Here is a 27,799-nt window from a genome sequence, read left to right as displayed (position 1 = left end):
TAATTCTTTATTTCAAAAGTGCAAGGTCAATATTTGTAATATTGATGAAAGCAAAAGTAAGTATACACAAGACTTAAACAACAAACGTTGTCGTTTACAAGGGTGAAAATATTCGCCGAAACCACTTCAATCTTAAGGTTCAAAACACAAGATTGGTTCCTTTTAAATACATCCCCATGGAATAACCATTCTAAGCACCATCAAACATGGGTATATTCCTTCTTTCACACGGCAGTTTTGTATTTGAATATACTTAAAAAAGATTCATGCATATAACCTGTCTTAATATACTGTAGTTTGGCAGTCACTGGGTTGTCTGGTCAAAGCGTCGTTAAACAACAATTATTGATGTTCACTAATGACGCACAATGACATGACAACGTCATAACAAGATACCGCTCGGTCCTAAACGAAAACTGGACTGCCAAGAATGCCTTTACCGTTAGAGTGACCATAGTGAATGACAGAGGAAGTGAGTGTCTGGCAGGATGCAAAAGGATGGATGGTCATTGCATTAAAGGTCACTGCTGATTCTGCCCGGTGTACATCAAACCTGGATCGAAAATGATGGTCAAAGTTAAGATATGTTACTGAAAATATATGTTTACATTATCAAAGCAGCAAAATGACACCATGAGCAACACATTTCTCTTAATGCTATAACTACTTATCCGGTTAGAATTGATCTTCAGTAACCAATGCTTGTCTCAACCCGTGAAGATCCGGGTTAGAATTGATCTTCAGTAAACCATGCTTGTCGTAAGAGACGACTAACGGGATCGGATGGTCAGGTTCGCTGACTTGGTTGACACATGTCATCGGTTCCTAAATGCGTAGATCGATGCTGGTGCTGTTGATCACTGGATTCTCTGTTCTAGACTCGATTATTTACCGACGGCCGCCATATAACTGGCACATTGCTCACAAACAAGTTACAATAGATACAGTTATGTTGTTTGTACGAATCGTTATGCCCTGGCCTAAACAATCAGATGAACTGCAATTACACAGCAACGTGTACACACTGTTTCAATTTATGTATCTAAACAAAGAAACTTCTTAAGTCGTTTTGGTTTGTGAAAAAGATTACCATATGATACAAACCTGCAATTGAGCCGGTCATGAACGAGGCTAGGTTTCCAGCGATAAGAGCTCGAATGACGAGTCTTATGATATCCTGTTTCCTTTCTGGTGCCATAGGAACCAGTGTCCCCAATGTAATACCAATAGAGGTGACGGCGGAGAACCCACAGAGAGCGTAGGTGGCTATAACTTCAGTTCGCTCCTGGAGAGAAACAAAGCAAATTATCTTGGGCTGTACAAAATACTTTAACAAAAAGCGTTAGCCGTCAACAGTTCCAAATGAAAACTTACAGACTGACACTTCATCCATAAATGGAACAACAACCAGTTATTACAGTTAATGAAGATCAAGCTGACAATACACGCATGACAGTTCACCCATAAATGGAGCTCTTACTCTTTTCACAGCAACCAGTTTTTATAGTCAAGGAAGATCAAGCGGACAATTCACCCAGTTCATCAACAAATGGAAGTATTGCTCCTTTCACGACAACCAGTTATTACAGTCAAGGAAGATCAAGCTTACAATTCACCCAGTTCATCAACAAATGGAAGTATTGCTCCTTTCACGACAACCAGTTATTACAGTTAATGAAGATCAAGCGGACATTTCACCCAGTTCATCAACAAATGGAAGTATTGCTCCTTTCACGACAACCAGTTATTACAGAGTATTGCTCCTTTCACGACAACCAGTTATTACAGTCAAGGAAGATCAAGCGGACAATTCACCCAGTTCATCAACAAATGGAAGTATTGCTCCTTTCACGACAACCAGTTATTACAGTCAAGGAAGATCAAGCGGACAATTCACCCAGTTCATCAACAAATGGAAGTATTGCTCCTTTCACGACAACCAGTTATTACAGTTAATGAAGATCAAGCGGACAATTCACCCAGTTCATCAACAAATGGAAGTATTGCTCCTTTCACGACAACCAGTTATTACAGTTAATGAAGATCAAGCGGACAATTCACCCAGTTCATCAACAAATGGAAGTATTGCTCCTTTCACGACAACCAGTTATTACAGTCAAGGAAGATCAAGCGGACAATTCACCCAGTTCATCAACAAATGGAAGTATTGCTCCTTTCACGACAACAACCAGTTATTACAGTCAAGGAAGATCAAGCGGACAATTCACCCAGTTCATCAACAAATGGAAGTATTGCTCCTTTCGACAACCAGTTATTACAGTCAAGGAAGATCAAGCGGACAATTCACCCAGTTCATCAACAAATGGAAGTATTGCTCCTTTCACGACAACCAGTTATTACAGTTAATGAAGATCAAGCGGACAATTCACCCAGTTCATCAACAAATGGAAGTATTGCTCCTTTCACGACAACCAGTTATTACAGTTAATGAAGATCAAGTGGACAATTCACCCAGTTCATCAACAAATGGAAGTATTGCTCCTTTCACGACAACCAGTTATTACAGTTAATGAAGATCAAGCGGACAATTCACCCAGTTCATCAACAAATGGAAGTATTGCTCCTTTCACGACAACCAGTTATTACAGTTAATGAAGATCAGAGTGGACAATTCACCCAGTTCATCAACAAATGGAAGTATTGCTCCTTTCACGACAACCAGTTATTACAGTCAAGGAAGATCAAGCGGACAATTCCACCCAGGTCCAACCAGTTATTACAGTTAATGAAGATCAAGTGGACAATTCACGCCAGTTCATCAACAAATGGAAGTATTACTCCTTTCACGACAACCAGTTATTATAGTTAATGAAGATCAAGTGGACAATTCACCCAGTTCATCAACAAATGGAAGTATTGCTCCTTTCACAACAACCAGTTATTACAGTCAAGGAAGATCAAGCTTGCAATTCACCCAGTTCATCAACAAATGGAGCTCTTACTCTTTTCACAGCAACCAGTTTTTATAGTCAAGGAAGATCAAGCGGACAATTCACCCAGTTCATCAACAAATGGAAGTATTGCTCCTTTCACGACAACCAGTTATTACAGCCAAGGGAGATCAAGCTTGCAATTCACCCATGACAGTTCATCCATAAATGGAACTCTGTAATCCATATTGGTTCCTGGGGTTAATGCTCCATATCTTATTTTAATGCCACTATCGGAACCGGGCTATCATTTGATTTCACTTTGACTCAACAACACTGACACTCCCATGGGCATTAGAGAGGATTTAGATGTTCGCATATCAACCAAACGGCAAGAGTGCGACACTATCTGAGAACATGTGGTCGTATATGAAACGTGTTAGTAATGTACAGGATTACGTACTCCCAGTAAAATACAGGTTCTAGTGCACTCTCCGACTCAGGCACTACGGCCACACACACACACAGCGATCTAACACACAACATGCACACACACACAAAAAAGACCCGTGAAGGTCCGGGTTAGAATATTGATCTTTAGTGCCCCATGTTTGTCGTAAGAGGCGACTGACGGGATCGGCTGCTGAATTGGTTGGCACATGCCATAGGTTCTGTTGTTCACTGGATTGTCTGGTCCAGACTCGATTATTTACAGACCGCCGCAATATTGCTGGAATATTGCTGAGTGTGGCGTAAAACTAAACTCACTCACACTCACATACACAAACATATTACGTACTTCCAAGACGCCACCAAGGAGCGTCTGATTGGTCGCCTCGAGTATGACATCGCCACCCTGCCAGTGCCACGTATCGTTATGTGTGCCCACATAGTCAAGAAGCTGGACACGGTTGCCTCTCAGTGTCCCGAGTTCAGCGAAACTGATGGCACTGGCGCCAAAGATCTTCATACCCAACAGTTCCCCCATCTTCCCGCAATCTTGGCTGGCCAGGCCCATCATGTAGGTGATGGGGTAGAATGCATAGGAACAAACTAGCTGAAATGATATTATTTATAAAGCTGAAATGTAATTCATATTGTTGAGTACTATCAATGTGAACATAAGCGAGAAAACCTTTTCCTTCATCATTAAAAATGTCACAGTAGTATCTATTGTACAAATGCTCAAAACCAACATTGACCCAAGAACTGAAGGTGTTTCACCAGTGTGCAGAACTAATGATAAAATAATGATGATTCAAACGCATATTTGATGACATGCATGCTCAAAGCGCTGATGTCAGGAGAAAAATAGGTGGTGGCCGATGGTGTTGGACGTCGATGTTGTCGGAGACATCCATGAGGCACAACCGCCTCTTTACCAAATTTAATCAGATCGCCGGAAGAAGTAAGTCCGGTTTGATGACGACGGACAGATATTAGTGCACTTCCAGAGAGACATATAGTTTTGCGCTGTGGAATGGGCGAAAGTCCTTAAACTGTGAGTCTTTGGCGTTTATCCCAATGTTCTCGTTGACTGGGATTTTGTTGCACCAGCGTAAGTGGGGCATATGAAATATGGACAAAGGTTTTATACATTTTCCGTGAAGTCCTCCAATTTCTGTGAGAACATTGTCGTATTGATGTCTGCGTTTAGGCTTAGTTTATCGATATGACCCGCAGTGGGAGCCTATGATTATCACGGATTCCATCCAAGTAGAACAAAGTCACACATTTAGTATATGACAAAATATCCAACTGAGAACTGTGAAGTCATTTCTCTGAATTCGAAGTTCGAACTACCGTATACCGTTCCAAAAATGTAGGGTAAATTGGATTTACAAGATTGATAAAATGCAGCTGATGAATTCAAGAAGGAAACAGATGATGAAGGGAAATTACGGGAAAATGTGACAATTTATTCCATTCCTTTGGAAATGTTTCATCTGTATGGATATATAATATTACTTTTTCTCATATGCATTGGCATTGACTAGTGGTATGCTCGAAAATGGAGTATCCCCTACTTATTTTTAATGGTATATGTTAAATATATATTCACCCCAAACGTGAGCCCATGGACTCCAGCTTGGATCCCGAACCACTCCAGGGTCTGGTCAGCGAACTCCAGCACAGCGACGAAGGCGATCATGCTTGCGATGATGTTGGCGATGATTTTGACGGACTCGACGGCGCCGGCTGACAGTGCAGAGAGGACGTTGCGATGTTGCCTGGAAGGCAAGATTTCAATTTTTAATGTCGATGTTAATGAACAAAAATGTCTTTCATTGTTAAAAAACAGAATCCCATGTACGATTCCGAGTATATCATAATTAGAAAAAAAAACATTCGTTTATGAGTGAGTGGGTATGGTTTTACGCCGCTTTTAGTAATATTCCAGCAATATCACGGCGGGAGACACCGGAAATGGGTTTCACACATTGTACCAATGTGGGAAATCGAGCCCGGGTCTTCGGCGTGACGAGCGAACGCTTTAACCACTAGGCTACCCCACCGCCCCATTCGTTTATGAATCACTATCAAATTGTTTGTTTGTTTAACACCGCACACGCAAATATTCCAGCCAATGGCGACGGTCAGTAAATAATTGAATCTGGACCAGACAATCCAGTGATAAAGATCACGACCATCAATTGATATGGGATGACACGTGACAACCAAGTGACTAGCCGATCACGTTAGTCACCTCGTACGACAAGTGTGGGGTACTGAAGACAAATTCTAACCCCCGCCCTATCTTGATTATCTGCAGCAACAAACTTCATTGAGTGTAAAAGGCAAAATACTGATGAAAATATGAATGGATGATTATCGAACAGTTGATGACACCAAGCATTTGTGAAAGCGGTAAATCTGTCCACCCACCAGTTGCATCATAAACATATACTCCTTGCACAAACGATTCTGATTTTATCAGAGTAATACAGATGTAAAATGTATTTTGTCGCATATATTTGTAAATAAACGTAAGTGATAGGGGTGAATACAGAGATGAGAGGTGTTATCATTTCATGAACCAGGTGATCATCAAAGGCTACAGGTGGACCAAAGGCTTTAAAACCAGTACATTTGAAGTTCTATGCGCGTTCTATGCATGTATTAGTGTACCAGTGTACTTCAGTGTACCTCGCCGTCTAGGTATGCCATCGGCTGTAGCACTGCTGGCAGGGAGCAAACTAGGGCAAGGCGACAGACAAATATGTTTTTCCATTGGGCAAGTGAGTATGGTTTTACACCGCTTTTAGCAAAATTCCAGCAATATTACCGCGGGGGACACCAGAAATGGGCTTCCCACATTGTACCCATGTAGAGAATCGAAACCGGGTCTTCGGCGTGGCGAGCGAACACTTTAACCACAAGGCTACCCCACCGCCCCTACTTTCCATTGTGAAGACGTGGGGAAATTATAGTAAAACGATAGCATGGACAATCTGAATGAGGACAGCTCTCCCAGATATTCAGTTAAGCGTTAAGTGTGGGTATATAAGAGCATGTCAAGTAGCTCTGTTTATATTTATGTACATATAACTGGCAAATCTCACATTCAAAAGAGCATCAAACACAGGGTCAGTAAATGGGGTCGAATGCACAAGGGATTGTAAGGCTAGTTTATGAGAGCCGTGTAAAGTATATTCTGCAAATATGACGTGCGTTAAGTGAATTACAAACAAGAAATATTGTCCAAACATCACAAACAAAACAAACATAAACCGGTAATGTTATCTGTGTGCACGAACGCAAACTTGACCAAACTATTTTTAGCCAGATCCCCTTTACTGAGCGACGTGTTGTGAAACGAATACGAGGTGGTCATACAATGCTGCCTTCAACGAGTCGCCCAGCTGATGAGGGCAGTAACAGTCTGACAAGGATGGCAGTTATGCATTCAATAACTAAGGCGTTTTTGTCCATTGCCATCTCACTCTGCACCACAAACTCTTAAACTTTTTAATGTCCTCGCTCATCCGACTGACATCAAAGCATTCACGTCCCAATTACTCAACCAGCTCACTCAGGTATCAACTGTCTCAATCATTTAGCCATATTACCCATATCCTTATTATCTCGATCAACTCACTCTGTCCCAAATGTCTCTATCACTCAAGCAACTCACTCAGATATCAACTGCCTCAATCATTTAGCCATATTACCCATGTCCCAATCATCTCAACGACTTAATCAACTCACTCTGTCCCAAATGTCTCTATCACTCAACCAGCTCACTCAGATATCAACTGCCTCAATCATTTAGCCATATTACCCATGTCCCAATTATCTCAATCAACTCACACTGTACCAAATGACTCTATCACACAAGCAACTCACTCTGTCCCAAATGTCTCTATCACTCAACCAGCTCACTCAGATATCAACTGTCTCAATCATTTAGCCATATTACCCATGTCCCAATTATCTCTATCATCCAACCAACTCAATGAACTTTCAGGTGCCTCTACCACTCAAGTAATTGCCGGCTGTCTCTATCATCCAACCAACTCAATCAAGTTTCAGGTGCCTCTACCACTCAAGTAATCACCCAACCAACCAAGTTTCATCTCTATCACCCAACCAACTCAATCAAGTTTCAGGTGCCTCTACCACTCAAGTAATTGCCAACTATCTCTATCACCCAACCAACTCAATCAAGTTTCAGGTGCCTCTACCACACAAGTAATTGCCGGCTGTCTCTATCATCCAACCAACTCAATCAAGTTTCAGGTGCCTCTACCACTCAAGTAATTGCCGGCTGTCTCTATCATCCAACCAACTCAATCAAGTTTCAGGTGCCTCTACCACACAAGTAATTACCGGCTGTCTCTATCACCCAACCAACTCAATCAAGTTTCAGGTGCCTCTACCACACAAGTAATTGCCGGCTGTCTCTATCATCCAACCAACTCAATCAAGTTTCAGGTGCCTCTACCACACAAGTAATTGCCAGCTGTCTCTATCACCCAACCAACTCAATCAAGTTTCAGGTGCCTCTACCACTCAAGTAATTGCCAGTCTCTATTGCCGGCTGTCAATCAAGTTTCTCTACCACACAAGTAATTACCAGCTGTCTCTATCATCCAACCAACTCAATCAAGTTTCAGGTGCCTCTACCACACCAACTCAATCAAGTTTCAGGTGCCTCTACCACACAAGTAATTGCCGGCTGTCTCTATCATCCAACCAACTCAATCAAGTTTATGGTGCCTCTACCACTCAAGTAATTACCAGCTGTCTCTATCATCCAACCAACTCAATCAAGTTTCAGGTGCCTCTACCACTCAAGTCCCAATTACAAAATAGATATCAGTCAGTATATTGACTCACTCTAGCCCAAGATCCATTTTCACTCCATCTCTGAAGTAGGACTTCTTGGTTTCTGGACACATGATTTTGGTGATGGCGAGAGAAGCTGGTGCAGACATCACGGCAGCGGACAACAGATGGTTGGCGGGAGCCTACATGAAGCAAACGTGCATTTACAAGACAAATATTTTTAGTCTTGCGACATTTATCGCTTTCCTCATTCACTGGTGTCTCTAGTAAACAAATGTAGCAACTAGATTCAATTTAATACAAGCTACAAAATCTTTTGCCTATTCATAAGGTAATCTCTTCTGAGTCCATGTTCCGAGTTTAATTGTATCAGGATAAGTTCACGAATCACTATCACTAAGCTGGTTGGTTTGTTGCATAGCGCCGCACTCAGCAATATTCATGCTACATGACAGCGAATATCACGAAGTGATGATACAGGGTTTTCACAAAAGAAGAATGTATCCTATGTCATGGGTAGACTTCGCAATAAATACATGCAAAGGAAAGTCAAGTGTCTATGTGAATAAACAGGTCTACGAGAAGTCAAAACACGGAATTGCAAAGTGGACATACTATCTTAAATGAATTCTGATATGGAAAGAAAAGACGTGTCATATGGTACATACTATCAAAGACAAAAATTGTGTTTTTCGTGAGATAAACTGATACTCACTCCGAGTGCGATGTATGATCCTAAGATCCCACCACTGACGCTGGCGAAACCACACGTCATGATGGCGTGAAGTTCTGATTCCGTTAGATGCTTCAAATATGGTCGAACCAAGAGAGGCACTTCAGTCTAAAAGGAACAGTTACAAAGATGTGAAATGTCAAAGTGAAGCATGAATATGTCCCTTGGAATACTAGACAGGATACTATTCATGATTTCAACCTTCTTCAGAGCATGACATGCTCTTTTGTTCCTTTTCCCAGGGTTTACGTAAATATTGATACAGTACTTCAGATTAAGTTGTTAAGGAGAATAGTCGTGCCACAGATGGACGCTTTTACACTGAAAGAAATATATGCTATGAATCACACGTTTTATGAAATATACTGCATACTTGAACCAGAATATATAGAATATATACATGAACATTAAACTTGAACCAGCATTAATCAAGCACCACCTACCTTTATTATATGATAAATACAAAAACACTTCACGTTAATGGATATGCTTTGAAAACCAAATTCCGCGAAATGGTAATTGTAACATATTTTACCCTGATTAAAACTGAATGTAAAATGTGGTAACAATTCCCTTCCACTCGGAGAGAAGTACACAAAAACGTGAATATTAACAGTGAGGGAGGGCAAGGTCACCATGACTGCGCCACCAATCTGATTGTCACACAGTTCTAAAAGTATAAGGGGCGATGGGGTAGCCTAGTGGTTAAAGCGATCGCTCATCACACCGAAAGCCCGGGTTCGATTTCCCACATGGGTAAAATGTGTCAAACCCATTTCTGGTGTTCCCCGTCGTGATATTACTGGAATATTGCTAAAAGCGGCGTAAAACCATACTCACTCACTCACTCACTAAAGTTATAATTATTGTTGTGATGTATTGTATGACCCATCACTGGCGACCACTTCAATAGCTGGTGTAGCCAACCCTTGCACGGAGAACATCTGCAGGTCCATTCTTCATAATCAAGCATTGAATTCTCAGCATCAGAAACCTTTACTCCTCATGGACAGCCAGCATCAGTTCCCGCAGATTTTGAAAAGGGGGATCTCTTGCTTGATGTTGGCGTCCAGGATAAAATGTTCGTTGGGGTTCATATGAGGGTTTCTAGAGGGACTATGGTAATGTTTCGATGGGGTTTGTTCTAGAAATATCCGATGACGGCTCGAGAACGTTTTCATCCAGTAATAATGCACGACTGGAAAGTTGTGAAAATGTCGCAGGAGGATAGTACCCTGTGCTTCACGGTGTCCATTCGGTGTGCCAGGTATCAATGAGATCCAAATTTCAGCACACAACATCACTGAGCCTCCACCAAAGGATTCAGCTGTATGTATCGTCTCCAGAGGACATGCTTGCTTCAACGTCAGACCCCACGCCAGGTCTTTTTATGCGAATTTCTCGGAGCCTGTACCACGTCAGACGTGGTCGTTGGATCGGACGTCTACCCACAGACCAGCAATTCAGGTGGTGCTTAATTAATTCTCATGTGTACACATAAAGTGAGAGGGTTTTTTACGACTCTTAAAACAGTACTCCATTTGCATAAAAGCTTGAGCGATTAATGTAGAGCAAATTCACATGCAGTTCTTACAAGCTGAAAACTTTCGACATACGTTTGTTTTAAACGAAATTGGAATGAACGCTCACCTGGGATTCAAAACAATTAGCATGGGTCGCCAAACAATAGATTTTGGTTTTGTTCTATGACTGACCGCCTGTAAACTATACACGTAAGAAGTAATGCATTTTCCCCTACCAGCCCTATGAAGATATTCGCAGAGGACACCACAGACTCGATTGGTCCACAGTCTAGACAGAAGGACAGGACCGATCCCAGTTTCTCCATGACCAGCTGGAGTACTCCTATGTGGTACAACACGTTTATCATGGCGTTGAAGAACAACACCCCTGGCATCACCTACAACAACAATATGGAGTTAAACGGCAGTATCACATGAAATATCAACACATATTTCACGGCGGTCTGTATAGTAATCTGTTCTAAACCAGACAATCGAAGTGATTACCATCATGAACAATTCGCAGTTTGGATACAATGAAAAGCATAGACCAAGTCAGCGAGCCTCTGACCATCAGATCCTATTAGTCGAGAAGCATTGCGGAACACTATTTGTAACTATTTCTGACTATTTCTCTTTTTTCATCATTGGAAATAATTTGTCCACCAACATTCTTTTGAAACTCTCCTATTTCGACAATGGAGACTGTGGCCTGCATTAGTACATACTGTGTATATCCTACAGGTTTAATGTATGCAGTGTATGGACCTTGACGTTACAGAATATAGTATAGTGATGCAAAGGTGCGATTAGTCTACTCACAGCAAAAGCTATCCTGTGTTCCTCGAAGGACTTCCCGAACACAAACTGTGCTCCAGCGTCAGCGTGATCTATAAATTCTTCTACGCGTTCTCCAATCCACTCAAACACCCCATAACCCCAAGACGTCCGCAGAATTAGCAAGGCAAACACAAACTGCACCGCAATGCCCCAGAACACCGGATGCCAGTTCACCTGAAAAGTTTACATTGACTTTGTTAACTAAAAATATGTTTTGTCCCTCTGAGGCGATTGTAGTTACAGAATAAAGCATGGGTTGATGTAGATGGAACTGGTCATTATATGTTTAGAATTGTTACATTCAAATAGGTTTGCAAATGGTATCATCAAAACGTTTTCCATACATCTGGGAAATCTCTGCATGAAGCAGAGCTGATCGTATGATTACCACTGCATCTCCAGCAAGTGTGTATGAACCACTATAAACAATTACTAGTCTGCGTAATGGTGACTGCCCAGGCACGTCTATTGTCCACCCTCGAGAATAACAAGGGAGCAAATAGTCAAAATAGGGAAAAGCGGAGGACATAATTTGTGTAACTGGTGCTTGCGAGTTGGAAATATAAACTCGGGGGACCTAAAAGCAACGCAATAAGTATGCAACCACAGTTTCATCTCCCATGTACCACCGTTTAAGATGAGACAGTGTAACCAGCCAACAAATATCAAGCAGTAGGCATGATATGGTTTGGGATCTTACAAGGGCATTTGCTTGTCGTCTTCCTAACTCAATGTCATTTTGAGTTTATTGTATTAAATAGGCATCAAGGAACAAATCAATGTGTCTTCTGTACAGATGGCAACAGTCTTGAAACAGGCTTGTTTGGAGATATGCTCAAGGGAAGAGTAACATTTAGTTTTGCCTGAATCTAATCTTAACCCCATTGAATAACAGCTAGATCTTTGAAACGTTGGAAGATGAGTGCAACAGATTCCAAAGAAGAACCCGGATCCAGGGCATTTCCACGTGGTGTGGAGCAGTTGTCTGGCTCCAGGTTGTCACACTTGATAATAACATTCACCCCTCTTATCACATCCTTTATGGAGCAGATACAAGAGCAGGTGCACTTAAAGGCAAATTATATGTAATTCAATATCTATCTGCGTTCACTCTCTTTAAGAACATCATTGCTCCGTTCCTATAAAATCCAATGCTAAAGAAAACATGGCAGGAACCATACCATGTTGTAGATCTAACCGCGTTACTACTTACCCTGGCCGGACTGGTAGAGAAGACAAATCCAAAAACCACAAAGACGCCCACCCCCAGTAGTGACTGGATATTTTGGGGGTTGTACCTGACCACGTCCAGGCCAATGTACAGAGCCACAGCGCCACTCACCAGTAGGTACAGGCTCCTGTGAACGGAGTGAGAGCTTGGGGTTATGGCGTGTGCTGAGAGTAAAGGGTCTTCTGTGAACTGATATGGCTAAAGATGCTGGATTTTACAGACATTCAAATGAGTACAACAGATTTGCTCGATTAGGATCGAGTGTTAGTCTACAGACGAGAAGACGTTCAAGGAGAACAGGCAGACGTTCTTGGAAACAGACCGTGATGAGCCTGTAGACAGGAGCTGACCAGTGTAATTCCTTGCACCAATAAATATTTAGGTACATCTATATTTAATATTAATACCTTCTGATCCATCGTCGCACTGAGAGAGCCTTTTTACTACCTCCCCAAACGGATGTGCATCTTTCAAGGCTTGGGAGCTTGCAGAAACGTTTGATTGTTCCGTTTAAAAGGTAGAGAACTGCAAATACTGTTCCAACGAGTAGGCGAATAGACCCCTCGTCTCCAAATCTGTGTTTTATCAAAAACTGAGGTAATTACGCTGAGGAAATGTCAAGTAGATGATTCTTTACGTTCAATGTATTTGCAAAAGTAATGGAACACCTGTTACATATGTTTCATTTACATAAACTTTCTTAAGTGATAACGCATTCATCTCACAATAACCTTTATCTTTGAGTACATATATCACTGGTCTGATTGGCATTTGCTGGGGATATTTAAGTGTTTAGAAACAAAACAAGATATATGAACAACTGATTCAGGTATTCTGTGGAAATCTCAATGTACTTTTCATGTATTAGCAACAACATCCACCTAAAAGCTCTACCTTTGTGTTTATACATTACCGGTTTGATTCATTTGAACCTGATCATTATGGTCCCTTGCTATTTGGATGGAATATTGTTAAGTGTTTGGAAACAAGAACGCAACAAACCAAAACTTACTTGTGGTACATACAATAACCGAAGTAGGCCAGGTAAAGCAGGAACAACAGACCCTTGACACCAGCAGCCACTTTAACATTGTGCTGCTCATAGAATCCATTGACTGAATTCTGAAGTCGCGTGATTGCAGAAGTCCAGCAGTTATCTTCGAAGTCCAGGTTGTCATCAGCTTCAGTTTTAATCTCAACATCCTTCACAGATGCGACGTCACTTTCGGGATCATGTGAGTCCGTCATGCTGAAAATGCGTTACAGGGTGTGGTTTAATGCCGTGTGTACAGTATTTCATAATGTATAAAGGGGTAAAACATTTCAGATTGTTTTACTGAAAGAAGAATCTACTGTACGATACTGTGTATATCATAAGTATATATCGAATGGTCATGTTTATGGATCAAATGTAGTCATTGAAGTCAAATAGGGAATTGCCAGTTTCGTTACATCCTCGATAATCTCAAGGGCATCCGTTACGATCACGCTCCACTATACCACGGCATCCACGGCTTGGCCCGATGATTATATTACCTCCCTTTGCTGGCTCCGCATTCTCACAGTAGCCAGTCAGCTAAGCCGCCGTTACATCCGAGCTTGCCAGTGTCAACAAAGGTAGCGGTCACAGTCGCGAAGGTTTGTTCGCAGTGCCACTCAGATTTTTGGGGAAAACATACAGACAAATTGATAGATCTGAAACTTTAAAAAATATATGAAAGAACTCCTTCTACCTCTTTCAGAGTACCTCTGCATCAACTGTGTTGCCAAGTTTAGATAATTTAAGAGGCGAAAGTGAGTTGTGATCGGTTCGCTCAACTTCCCAGCGTGGACACCTGATTGGATAAAAAAACAGCAAAGGGAGGTAATAAAATCATCGGGCCAAGCCGTGGATGCATCCAGGGTATAGTGGAGAGTGATCGTAACGTATACCCTGGAGATTATCGAGGATGGTTTCGTCACGGATGCGTTCATTTTTAAATGTCCTTCGTACGTCCAGCACATGATACTTTTAGGACCCGCCGGAGTCACAGAATGTTGTTACGCCCAGCAAACAACGTTTGGGAACTGGAGGTGTATAGCCCCATTTATGGTTTTCATACAAATAACATGGTCGATCGAGTGCACAGGAAACTTTAGGAGTGATGAGAAACAGATTGGGGATGAGGGATGAGGGTTCATGGGTCCACTGGTTCGCAGTCAGATGGTTATTTTCCTTAATCATGTTCCATATGTATTTTATCAACAAGGATGGCCAACATTTGACACTGTTGTGGTGGGTGAGTGAGTTTAATTTTACGCCGCTTTTAACAATATTCCAGCAATATCACGGCGGGGGGACACCAGAAAGGGGCTTCACACATTGTGCCCATGTGGGGAATAGAACCCGAGTGTTCGGCGTGATGAGCGAACGCCTTGACCACTAGGCTACCCCACCGCCCCTGTTGTCATAATAATTCCAGGTGCCTCCATTGTTTATAACTGGACCTGAATCTCTGCAAATAGAGATGTAAGTGTGTTTAGTCATAAATGAAACCATGGATAAAGTTTCTCAAGGGGGCTACTGGTGCACAAAGCTGACATGTTTTGTCTGTGTATCACCAATGCTGGTGGCGAGGCAGTTAAACATGTTAAATAGGACGCTTATAATCATTGACAATAACGATCAATGAATATTTATATAAAATTAGCGTTTTATCAGTAGTGATAATGTGTTATTATAAATTAAAATAAACTACTGCCTTCCATACCATTTTGTTCGTTTTCCTGTACTGGAGAAAAACAAACGGTATAAACCTGACCTTTCTCCCAGATGCTATGTACTGTGGGTACAGGGGTTTACATGCTGATTCCTCTGTGCATTACATTTGTGATGAAACATGGGAACACATTCCCAGAGGAAAGCTTTTCCTTTTCAGTGTAGTGATGGTTATCTAAGGCATTGTCAGTGGAATAAGTGCATACGTTTATGCAGAGCAGCCCTGTGTAACGTGACTGAAAATCAGACTGAAATTATTTCCTTCGGGACATTGGCTCAACATTAAAATATGGATCTGTAATATCATATAATTACTTAATATGTGAAATGAGTGTAGTGGTGCTCACCCACATCAGTTAATCTACGACCTATTGGAGTCGTGTGAGCAGGAATAAATACACTCTTTTCATGAAGAACAGCAACACTATTGCTGACAGGCAATAGCTTATGGTGACAGTTCCGGAGTATTATATGTTGCACTTGGTAGCAACAGCATACATGTGAAGAGCTCTCCAACATTTCTGTGATATGTTACAACACAGAGGGACTACAGCGTCAAAACTTGTCGTGGATGTAGATATCTTACTGAAAAACCTGCTGTGTGAAAATCATCATATTTAATTCAAGGAATGTGGAAATATTTGCAACTTTCTTTATGACTTTGTACAATATTTGTCTTGACCCATTCAACAGCCAAGCCAGTCCAAGTTATGTAACAATGGGAACCAATTAGCACCTCACCTACAGCCGGGACTACTTATTGTCCCTCAATCAACCCAGGAGCCAAAGCCACAGCACAAGTTTGGATGTAACACAATCACTCATTGAACCAGATCTCTGGACATCATTATGTAATCATGGGATTTCTACCAGGAAGAAAACTGTGAGAGGATCAAACGGGGCAGGAAAGTAGTAAGCAAAATCAAAATTATCGAAAATGTATTCAACAGAAAACCAAGTGCAGATCAAGTAAGTGGTGTATGTTTTGACAATTAATCAAGGTTCACCCTCTTACTCCATCATCACATATCAAGATGAATTTATGGAATGCTCAGTCATGCCGAAATAAGACACTTGACATTTATGACTTGATTGCTCAGGATAACCTCTACATTCTGACGTTCTGAGTCCTGGCTGCATCCGACTGGGGATGAGGCCAAGATAGCTGAGATGACCCCCCCCTCACACCCCGCCCTCACACCGTCTCGTCCACTGCCCCAGACACGGCACTGACCCCGCCCTCACACCGTCTCGTCCACTGCCCCAGACACGGCACTGACCCCGCCCTCACACCGTCTCGTCCACTGCCCCAGACACGGCACTATAGGCGGTGGAGTGGCCATCATACACAGATCATCTCTCGCTCTACATGTCAAGAAAAACAGTATATCTCACAAGTCTTTTGAAAAGCTGGATGTCCTTGTCACATCTGGCCAGTCGACTGTAAGGTTGGTGTGCATATATCGACCCCCACTCACCTCCCACCTTCAGCTCGCAACAAGCTTACTGATGACAATTTCATAAACGGAATTGGTGGTCGTTTTTGCTCACATGATAAACACAACATAGTGTATTTAGTGGACTTTAACTTTCACTTCAACTCACCACAAAAGCCCAATGTTAAGAGAATGTTCGATATTTTGCACTCCCATTCTCTTAAACAGTTCGTCAATGAGCCTACCCACAAATCTGGGAACATTTTGGACTGGATTATTTCCTCACCAAGCTGCGGCATCATCAAGGGTATCCTTGTTTAGGATAGACAGATGTCAGACCACTCTCTGGACGCCCTTAAGTTGTCTCTGATGAAATCACCAGTTCAACTAACAATCATCAAGTGTAGGAATCTGAAAGATATTGACGCTGAGGCCTTCAGAGAAGATCTAAAAGATTCTGACCTGGTATCTTCACCCCCGTCGTCTGTTGGTGATCATGTGACATTGTACAACAATACCTTAGCCTCACTCCTGGATACACATGCTCCGTCGAGGGAGAAGAAACGACATCTACGTCCAAATGCCCCATGGTACAGTAAGGAGGTATTTACAGCCAAAAGGAGACGACGACGGGCAGAGCGTCAGTGGCGAAACTCACGACTGGAGGTTCATAGGCAGATATTTCGCGCTAGCAGAAATCAAACTACCTCTGTAATTGCGAAAGCTAAACGGGGTTATTGCTTGCAGGTGATAGAGAACTGTGCAAGCAAACCAGTTCGTCTTTATAAGTTTATCAGGAAGCTGTGTGAACATACACCGAATGATGAAGTTGAACAGGACAACAAAAAATATGGCAGATTCAATAAATGAATTCTTCGTCAACATGATTGCCAAAATTCGTGAAGGACTGCCAGCTGACATGGAACAATCACCTCCTGTCGAAATTCCACATTTCACAGATGAGAGAGTCGATAGGTTCGATCCTTTTTCTGAGGATGAGATCAGAACTATTGTGACCAAATCAAAACCAACATCCTGCCCCTCTGATCCAGTTCCCACCAAGTTCCTTCTAGAAAATCTTGATCTGTGTTTGCCAGCTGTAGCAGACATTGTAAACAAAAGCCTCGAAAGCGAATATTATCCTCAGGAATTCAAGAACTCTTTTGTTAAGCCTTTACTAAAGAAACCAAATTGGGATAGTAGTGATTTCAAGAATTTCCGCCCGGTATCGAATTTCTCTTTTCTTTCAAAAGTTGTGGAAAGGGCTGTCAGTATCAGGCTGAGGGAACACTTGGACAAGCATAACCTGTTGGACAAGCAACAGTCAGCATACCGACAATGTCATAGTTCTGAAACAGCTTTAGTACAAGTTAGTGATGAGTTGAGACGGAATGTACATGGGGGTGACATAGCAGCATTGGTCCTTTTAGACCTCTCCTCAACATTTGATACCATAGACCATAGTATCCTTTTAAATCTGCTGAAAACCCAGTACGGAATTGATGGCATAGTACTGAACTGGATAAGCTCCTATCTCCGTGACAGACGGCAGTGTGTAATGATAGGGAAAGACAGATCTGACAGCATTACTCTCAAACATGGGATACGACAGGGATCTGTTTTGGCCCGTTCCTGTTCCTGTTGTATACTGGTCATGTTGCCAACATCACATCAGTCCTCAGTATGTCGCATCATTCTTACGCAGATGACACCCAACTCCTCAAGAAAATACCACCGCAAAATCTAAATCAGTCACTTCAAGAACTCACAAACTGCACAAGGGAAATCAAGTCCTGGATGACAACTCATATGCTTAAACTCAATGACACGAAGACTAAGGCACTTCTGGTAGGAACAAGTCACCGAATTTCAAGTGTCCCATTAAGAACCTAACCATCGCCGATGCAGTTGTTCCTATAAGCTCATCTGTCAAAGATCTAGGCATACACTTTGATGCATCACTGTCAATGGAAACACAGGTGAACAATATCTGTAAGACTTGCTATTTCCATCTCCGCTCCACCAGCAACATCCGTCAATACCTTACAGCTGAAGCCACCCGTGCCTTAGTCCGGGCGCTTGTGATTTCAAGGCTCGACTACTGCAACAGCTTGTTGTTTGGGATCAGTCAGAGGCTATTGGATAAGTTACAGAAGGTGCAGAACACGGCCGCACGTATTATCAGTCGGATTCCCAAACATGGCCACATCACATCTGTTCTTAAACAATTGCACTGGCTCCCCATCAAGGCGAGAAGCGACTACAAAATCCTCTGCTTGACCAACATGGCCCGTCACGGACTTGCTCCCCCATATCTCTCTGACCTGCTTACTCCTTACTCAAACAAACGCTGCCTTCGATCATCCAATCAAGAGCTTCTGTTTGTGCCAAACTTCAGGCTTAAAACTTTTGAAAAAATTCATATGCAGCCCCAACCTTCACTCCCATACAATATGAAAGTTTCTGAGAGTATTGCCACATTCAAGTCAGGACTCAAAACATACCTGTTTTCACTGTACTATTAGGAACTCTATTTGGACGTGTAGATATTGCTGTATAAATGTTGGAGACTCTTTTAATCTGTCATTGTTGCGCCTTGAGCATATCTGCTGACGTGGAAAAGGCGCATGAAGAAATCTGCAATACATACTCTCCCAAAAAAGAAACGTACCATGAAAATAGCATGGTCCTATGGTGTTTATGTTTTGAAACATCACAACAAAACGTACCATCCGTAAAATACCCGTATTTAACAGCATGATTTTCAATTTCGGCGTTTAGTGAAGCCAACCGTCATATCGCCATTGGTTTGCTTGAAGCTGGCCAGTCTCAACGTGCAGTTGCCCGACGCATGAATGTTCACCAAAGCACCATTTCACGGATCTGGGAGAGATATCGCCGGCAGAATGCGGTAGCAGATGCCCCTCGTAGTGGGCGACATCGAGCGACCACTGCGGCGCAGGATCGCTACATCCGGGTACATCACCTGAGTCATCGAACAGCTTAGGCGACCAGTACCGCTCGACAAATACCCGGATTGAGGAGGCTTTCTGCACAGACCGTCAGGAACAGGTTGAGAGAGGCTGGTTTACGTGCAAGAAGACCTTATTTTGGCCCTGTGCTTCGACAACAACATCGTCAACATCGAGTTCAATGGTGTACCAACGTTCAGGCCTGGATCCTACCGATTTGGCGTAGAATCTGGTTCAATGATGAATCACGATTTCTATTGGAACGACGCGATGGAAGAATGCGGGTGTACAGACGTCGACGTGAACGTTTCGCCGACGCTTGCGTTCCCCAGGTGGACAGATTCGGCAGGGGCAGTGTTATGATGTGGGGAGCGATCACCTGCCGTAGGAGAAGTGATTTGGTGATGATCCAGGGCAACCAGACAGCTCAACGGTACTGTGACGAAATCCTACGCCCACACCTCCTTCCAATCATTGATCGCCAGAGGGAGTTGTTTCAACAGGACAATGCCAGGCCCCACACAGCACGTCACACTAGAGACTTCCTCCAGAACCACAACATCAATGTGCTCCCCTGGCCCTCAAGATCACCGGACTTAAACCCGATCGAACATCTGTGGGATGCCCTGGACAGATGCGACGCCGTAACCCTCAGCCCCAGACACTTCAGCAACTCGCACATACACTGCAGGCAGAGTGGGCTGCGATTGGGCAACACGAGATTCTGAGACTTATTCGTTCGATGCCGAGGCGATGTCCACGGTGGTCACACGAGGTATTGACTTCAGCGCCACCACACGTCTCCATGTGACTTTCCTCGAGTTGGTGCCAAAGACGGATAAGTCTGCATTCCCAGTGTGCAATTTCGCTATATTTCACTGAGTCATAAAGCCTACAAGAGGTTTCAAAATAAACATAAAAACACAGTTGAAATTCCTATATGCGTTTCTTTTTTGGGAGAGTATATATATGGTCGATGAAGGATGAGGACTATTTTTATGGATATACAACTTCTTTATTCTATATAGGCGACGTTTCGACATAGATTCTAATGTTGTCGTTGTCATCACTTGCTTGACAACGACATTAGAATCTATGTCGAAACGTCGCCTATACAGAATAAAGAAGTTGTATATCCATAATAATAGTCTTCATCCTTCATCTACCCAACTTCTAGAATGCCAATCAAAGAAGTTATTTGGTCGATTCCAACGAAAAGTGTACACAGCATGTTTGGGCCCATAACAATTTAGGATTACAATCTTCACTTATTTCGGGGTGCCCATCACATCGGCACAAGTGAGACGATTCGGGCCATATGTAACATGACTATTTGTAATTACAAATTAAGCTTATGGGAGACAAAAACAGGTCATTTTTATTCATTTTGACTTATATTTTACAAATGTTTTGTTGAAAACATGTTGTGTGTTAAATACTAGTCAAACTGGATGAACAGAAGTTTATTAATCTGATTGCCAAATATTTCGTGAATAAATCCCCGGAAATGATTTTGTCCAGGGCATAATTCGTAATTTTGGTAATTTGTTTTCAAGTGGTATTTTTTTTTGCGTTACCTACGAATACAGTTTTCAATGACTCTGTCAATTTATGTAAATGCAACACAAGATTATGTTTTGTATTACTTTTTACAGCATTAATATGTAAAGTACTCAAATACAATGTCGTTACATAATTTTTCTTACAAGTAATAATCTAAACAAATGTTAGAAAATCAAGGTCTCATTTGGTTAAAAAAATTGTTGTTTCCACAGATGAACACATTATACTAAGTTCAAGTGCAAATGGCCGTTTTTACGAAGATATCACACAAAATAAACTGTATTCGTAGGTAAATTTTAACTCCCAAATATTACCTACAAGTACCAACAACTGATCACATTCAAATAGATTGGTGGAATGACACCACGTGATATGTGTTCCATTTAGAAGTTATCGCAGATGAGATCAGACAATATCTGGGTGATTAGTAAGTGTATTTTACATTTTCTGTAAGAATGTTATATAAATAGTCCCATGTCACAATAACATAGGATGCATATGGCACTTGTTACAACTAACCAACTTTAATTTTAGTGCGGTTTTAAGTCTTATTATTGTAACAAAAAGCCTCAGACGGCAAGTGGAATTGACATAGGGGCTTAAATTGGTAAGACATGGTGTCCCACTGGGATTTCCACGGTTGTGGCTCACGGTATTTGTACTTAACATGTATTCGTTGTTAACAAAATGAAATAGAGAACACAATACGCTGCTATAACATAATTTATACTGAAGACAATTATTGCAGATCATAAGTAAACTGATTACGTACGCAGTACTGCATATTAATTGATTGAAATGGTTCCTTGGAATTTCAAATGGCTACATAACTGAGCGTTCAATAAAAATGTTCTATTCAGGGATGCACTGCAGTTCGTGGTTTAGACTTTATTATAGTGATATAATGAATTCTTTTTGATTGAAATGTCAGAAAACAAGTTGTTAATGTTTGCATGATATCACGCGATCAACGGTTGATTCGTTGGTAACATGTGTATTCGTTGGTAACATTCCGTATTTCTAGATAACATCAGTCAGTGTGTTTGAAGTTGTAAGTCTTGTTCAGGGCTGTCACCGATGCACTTGCGAACATAGGATAATTGAGACTGTAGTAGAAGTGAGTTGCATGGGTTTAGTAATTAGATTTGTCAAAGGTATGTCGTATTCGTAGGTAGATCGTTTTTGTAAAGCAGAGTTATAGTTCAGTAAGACGCATAATGTATTGATTGTTTTAGTGACATGTTTATCTGTACATAATGGTATATGGTATACGGTAGTAGTTCAAGCGTTTTAAACATTTGTGATGTGCTTTCTTTGAATACAAATGTCAGTTGAAACATATGGTAAATAAAATTTCAGGTGTATTGATTTTAGTTCAATTTCTATACTTCCCATCAAGAGTTTAGACTCACTAGTGTAAATATAGCCAAATACTTCAGGCGACTGCTTTAAACTCAATTTTGCAAAATATTCCATACTGTTTAAAGGAACTGTTTACACATGAACTGATGTATTGTAAAACAAATTTGTAACGCTGAAAACATTATTGTCATGAGTTCAATAAATGATAAAAATCAGTGAAAATTGGCGAATTCTGAACAAAACTTTACACCAAAATGCAGCTGTTCACATGTACGATATTTGCACATGCCTTTCAGCAATTTGATGCATGATTTTCGTGCAAATCATCTGCATAAGGTTTGCAGTTGGTTTTCCAACTATATATATATATAATATACATACTCACTTATAGTGAGTGTTTCTAGCGAGTCTAAACTTTTGATGAGAAGTATATTTCCATCAGTTAAAATGACATTGCTACTTTCCAACATACACAGAGACAAAACAAAGAGAAAGCCTTAAACGGGTTGTAAACAATCTTTATTCACATGTCCTATGCACTTAGATAAACAATTTGCAAACTGTTCGATGTTTTAATAAACCAGCTATGATTTAGTTTGACAAAATAAATATTTATGAAATACAAGGAATTATGTGATATTTGTTACCTACAAGTACATTGTGTTTATCTTCCACCAAAAATTTAGTTTTTAATGCATTTTCAAATTTGTTGTACTTACCGAAAGTTCAACCCGTTGTCTCTCACATGAATAAGATAGATATGTAAAAATGATTTGTTTGTGAAAAGAACACTAAGTGGTGCTATCTCACTGACATCAAACAAAGGTACCAAAATGGTTCTATTTTTGTAAAGCTTGAGGTTATAAAACATGAAAGAAACCATGATATGGCTTCAGAGTTTCTATAGTCATTAACATAGTGTGCATGCAGAACAACAGTGAATTTGGATGTTAGGCAACATACAATCCATCTAATCACAGGATATACAAGGTATGATGTTGGTATTTGTACTAGGTAATTCAGAAAATGAGCCTTCAACTTCACTGATCCACCAACTTATCAATTTTAGAGATTAGTGATGGCAACTGATTGTCATAAGAGGCAGATATGTTGCCTTAACATTGGTAAAATGAATTACAAGGTGTAAGCAATTCTATTTTGGACCCCTTGTACCTAGCTGTGTACACTTTTCGTTGGAATCGACCACATATATATTATGAGTATTCTTGGAAAAGGAAATATATCGAACTTGATTGTCGCCAGAGGCGACTAACGGGACCGGGTGGTCAGGCTCGCTGACTTTGTTGACACGTCATCGTATTGAAATTGCATAGATGGATGCTCATGCTGTTGATCACTGGATTGTTTGGTCCAGACTCGATTATTTACAAACCGCCGGCATACAGCTGGAATAATGCGTGAAACTAAACTCACTCACTCACTCACTCACTCACTCACTCACTCACTCATGGCAAATACTGATGTGGACGGTAGTAGTTGTTGCGACCATTGCAGGTGACATCAGAACAATTTTGTTCGGTACGTTTGACCAACAAATAGATTAACTAAATGAAGTCGATATCAGCCAATCAGAGAGCAGCTTTACAAGTTTGAAACTGGCGATCGCGACTTCAATTCCTCATGACGCTTTAACGAATATGAATTCGAAACTTGATAACCGAACATAAGAACAATCAGCAATATCATTCTGAAAGTTGACATTGTAAGGCAGTAGTTGAAACGAGAGATAAATGACTTTGACTGACTATCTGCATCGTTAACTATGCCCTTTGTTATCGTATGCGCCGACAAACGGGGTTTGGATGGTGAAACTCGCTGAATCGGATGACATGTCATGGTAACCGAACTGCGTAGATCGATGCTCATGATGTTGATCACTGGATTGTCTGGTCCAGACACGATTATTTACAGACCGCCGTCAATAGCTGCACTATTGTTGCGTTAAACAACAAACTAACAAGCTTGATTGGTAGGACAAAATGTCCTTCTGACATGGCCTGCAGTGGATGTCCTCAGATGTACAAGTAGCGGTAGCGAGACCTTATTATTGTACAGGGATCGTGAGAGGCATCGGGTAACACTGCAGTTTGCATAACGTCTGTGCAAATACCCTTGATGACAGTCGTTAAAGTGCATATACAATAGGATTGGTGTGATATTCAGTAAGGCGATAGTGTGTGAGTACATCAGAAACTGCAAGATCCACTTGTCGTTTGTTAACTACATGTTCTGCTTGTGGCGACGAGGTACGTGTCACCTTCATGATAAGTCTATGTTCTCAGTGATCCAACACTCGTAAAGGACGTGTTTGTTATTCTGTTGCAGTAGAGGATGCAAACTCCACCCCGTACCCCACGCTTTACTTTACCCAACCCAATCCCCGCCCTTCCTCTGAATCCTGAACCCGTGAAGGTCCGGGTTAGAATGAGCCTTCAGAGGCGACTAACGGGATCGGATGGTCAGACTCGCTAAATTGGTTGACACATGTCATCAGTTCCCAATTGCGCGGATCGATGCTCATGCTGTTGATCACTGGATTGTCTGGTCCAGACTCGATTATTTACAGCCCGCCACCATATAGCTGTAATATTGCTGAGTGTGGCGTAAAACTAAGCTCACTCACTCACTGAATCATCAAAACAATCTCTAGTCCGTCCACCTTACTTTTGGAACACGGTTTTTCCCTTGTGAAAATGTTGCTGTTGTCAGAAACTTTATATGATCGTTTCTAAAGTAAAATTTTTAATAGTTGACATAAATTTTAGACATTCAACACCCAATTAGGTCGCCAGATATCATTATTAATTGAGCCAATTAAAGTTGGATACCTTCTTTCACTTGCTAAGCGTGTTCCAAAAGCTGGGTTGACGGACTCCAATCTTTTCTCTCTGAATGTAATTTGCTCCCTGCTGACTCCCGAGTACTACTGATTGGCCTCCTCAAGATTACCATGAATGCTTATATGATATAAATTCGGAGCACGATGTGCTGAGTTTAGGCTTTAGGAGGATTATATATATAGTTCCTACAAATATAACTTGACGAAAAGACTTAATCTGGAGAGGTTGCATTTTGTGTTTTGAAATATGTATACAGTACACAATACCGTTCGGAAATTCTCCAAGACGGTTTTGGCACACCTATGGTTCTCAAAGAATTAGCCTTCAATAAATTACATTTAAAATTGTCTAGTCAGTGAAACCTATTCCTGCAAGTCTGACATTCAAATGCTTCGTTTCTGAAGTCTCGAAAGAGTGTGTTTTAAACTATTTCTGACACATTTCACAGATTAGACAGGAATAGAAATGCATTGAAGCATTGTTAAACTAATGCTGGTATATTCAGGATCTTCTTAGTGTTAACAAATTGTCTCTGTTTTCATGCCCCAAGGAGATGCAGTATCAGGAAAGTTCAGTAAGTATAAGATAGTATTGTATAGACGTAGACCCGAGCTAAAAGGTTAAATGAAAGAGATCAATACTTATGAAAATTAAAACGTAAAGCTCACCTCAACAACGTTCAGCAGCTATCAGCAATAAGGCCAACACAAGCAATCAGCCCGACGTGCTACCACGGTCAGTGTTCTCGGGGCTATGCACAGTTTCGTGGTCTGTTAACCTACATTCTATTCAGCCTTGCGTACTGGGTATCAGCTCGTGATGTGCGGGTAGACGGGGTGTTGACATATTGGCTGCTCATTGTTCCCCGCGGGAGTGAAATCATAAATCCAGGTCGTACCGTGACGTGTTATATATCTCTAAACACCAGTATATGCATCATATGATATGATTTGGTTGGTTGGTTGGTTGTTGTTTAACGCTGCACTCAGCAATATTCCAGCTATATGGCGGCGGTCTCTACATCTACATCACCAGACAATCCAGTGATCAACAGCATGATCGTCGATATACGCAATTGGGATACGATGACGTGTCAACCAAGTCGGCGAGCCTGACCACCCGATCCCGTTTGTCGCCTCTTACGACAAGCATGGGTTGCTGAAGATCAATTCTAACCCGGATCTTCACGGGTCAAATATGTTATGAAAGGGGGATATTTACATATGGAAATATAGACCATTTACCTTGGTTCTAACTGTAATAGGCATAGGTGTAATTTGTTTATTGTGTTCCATAAACACAAGGTCATTGTGAAGTCTGATTCGTATTTACCGGTCTGCTTTGGCAAAGATTGTTCTTGGATATGGGGACGCGGTGGGAGAGCTGTCTAAGGCGCCAGGCTAGTAATCCAGCGAGCTTGGAGGTGCCGGGATCGAGCCCACCTATGAGCCTTGGACTCTTTCAGTGTTGTCACAAACCCTAGTGTACAGTACACAACCCTGTGCACTTAAAAGAACCCACAAATCCGTTGGTAGATGACCAGATGGTGGCCACATGAATACGTGCAAACACCAAGTTGCGGGTACAGCAACGTGCAGTAAACTTGGACTAAGTACTGTGACTATGTGACCCAGTCCACCCAGCTGTGAATGGGTACCTCGTAAGGATGGTAAAGCCACATTAACTCGGGGTGCCTAGCTCCCCAGGGAGTTGAGATTGAAAGTACGATGTGCCGTTGTGATGGATATCCAATGGTCGAGGGAAAACAAAGCGCCTTTGAGCAGTACTGGATATCGGCGCTATACAAATGTTTGTATGTAAGTATATGGAAAGGGTTTTGTCACTTTTCTTCAAATTCATTATGCCACGTATCACAAATATAGACATAGTTTATTTATGGTTCATCGTATGGGCCGCTGAAGCACCACAATACACAACGTCAATGCAGTCGGGACTATCCTCGGGAACAGAGATATATCAAACGCCATAGGCCGCAGGTTAAAGTCCTGTGAAGACTCCAAGAACATAATTGTATGAATTCATTTGCATAATTGCAGTATGTGAACCGCAGTTTACTAGGTCTAAATATTAAATTTTCTTGACAAGGGAAAACGTGGAAACTACACGATTGCGAGTAATCGGTATCCATAACGTAAACATTAACCCTGCGGTTTTAGTCGACTTGAGATGAAGCACGGGGCCACCCGTGAGGAAACGGATCGTCCAAGACAGCGAAGATCGAGAAAGGCCAATGACCATGATGACAGAGACCTTATTCGCCTCGCAAGATGACCGATGCCGAAGAGCTGCTCGACTTCTGATCAAGCACGTGGCCGCCTT

The 27,799-nt window shown here is 41.6% G+C and overlaps 1 protein-coding gene across 1 annotated transcript; it reads right to left on the bottom strand.

Moving 5' to 3' along the window:
• Positions 1–240: 240 nt before the first annotated feature.
• LOC124264890 (solute carrier family 28 member 3-like) lies at positions 241–13,755 on the bottom strand. The gene is made up of 11 exons (XM_046699669.1): positions 13,520–13,755; positions 12,915–13,082; positions 12,490–12,634; positions 11,259–11,450; positions 10,673–10,834; positions 8,896–9,021; positions 8,232–8,362; positions 4,954–5,122; positions 3,691–3,948; positions 1,105–1,285; positions 241–553 (listed from the first exon to the last, which is right to left on the bottom strand). Exons 1-11 carry the CDS (start codon positions 13,753–13,755, stop codon positions 522–524), a joined length of 1,800 nt encoding a protein of 599 aa, XP_046555625.1. The 3' UTR covers positions 241–521.
• Positions 13,756–27,799: the final 14,044 nt, after the last annotated feature.

This window comes from Haliotis rubra, unplaced genomic scaffold, assembly GCF_003918875.1.
Source record: "Haliotis rubra isolate DU_JTF1 unplaced genomic scaffold, ASM391887v1 Scf95, whole genome shotgun sequence".
Classification (NCBI taxonomy): domain Eukaryota; kingdom Metazoa; phylum Mollusca; class Gastropoda; order Lepetellida; family Haliotidae; genus Haliotis; species Haliotis rubra.
Note: the sequence above shows the minus strand (reverse complement) of the source record. Positions and strands in the feature narration are given on the sequence as shown.

Bases quoted from the DNA above. Each gene is read 5' to 3' on its own strand.
- LOC124264890 (XM_046699669.1), bottom strand. From the start codon at position 13,755: ATGACGGACTCACATGATCCCGAAAGTGACGTCGCATCTGTGAAGGAT. The intron at 13,083-13,519 runs GTAAGTTTTGGT...GATAAAACACAG, and splicing joins GGTTATTGTATGTACCACAA to ATTTGGAGACGAGGGGTCTA. The intron at 3,949-4,953 runs GTGAATATATAT...ATATCATTTCAG, and splicing joins TCCATGGGCTCACGTTTGGG to CTAGTTTGTTCCTATGCATT.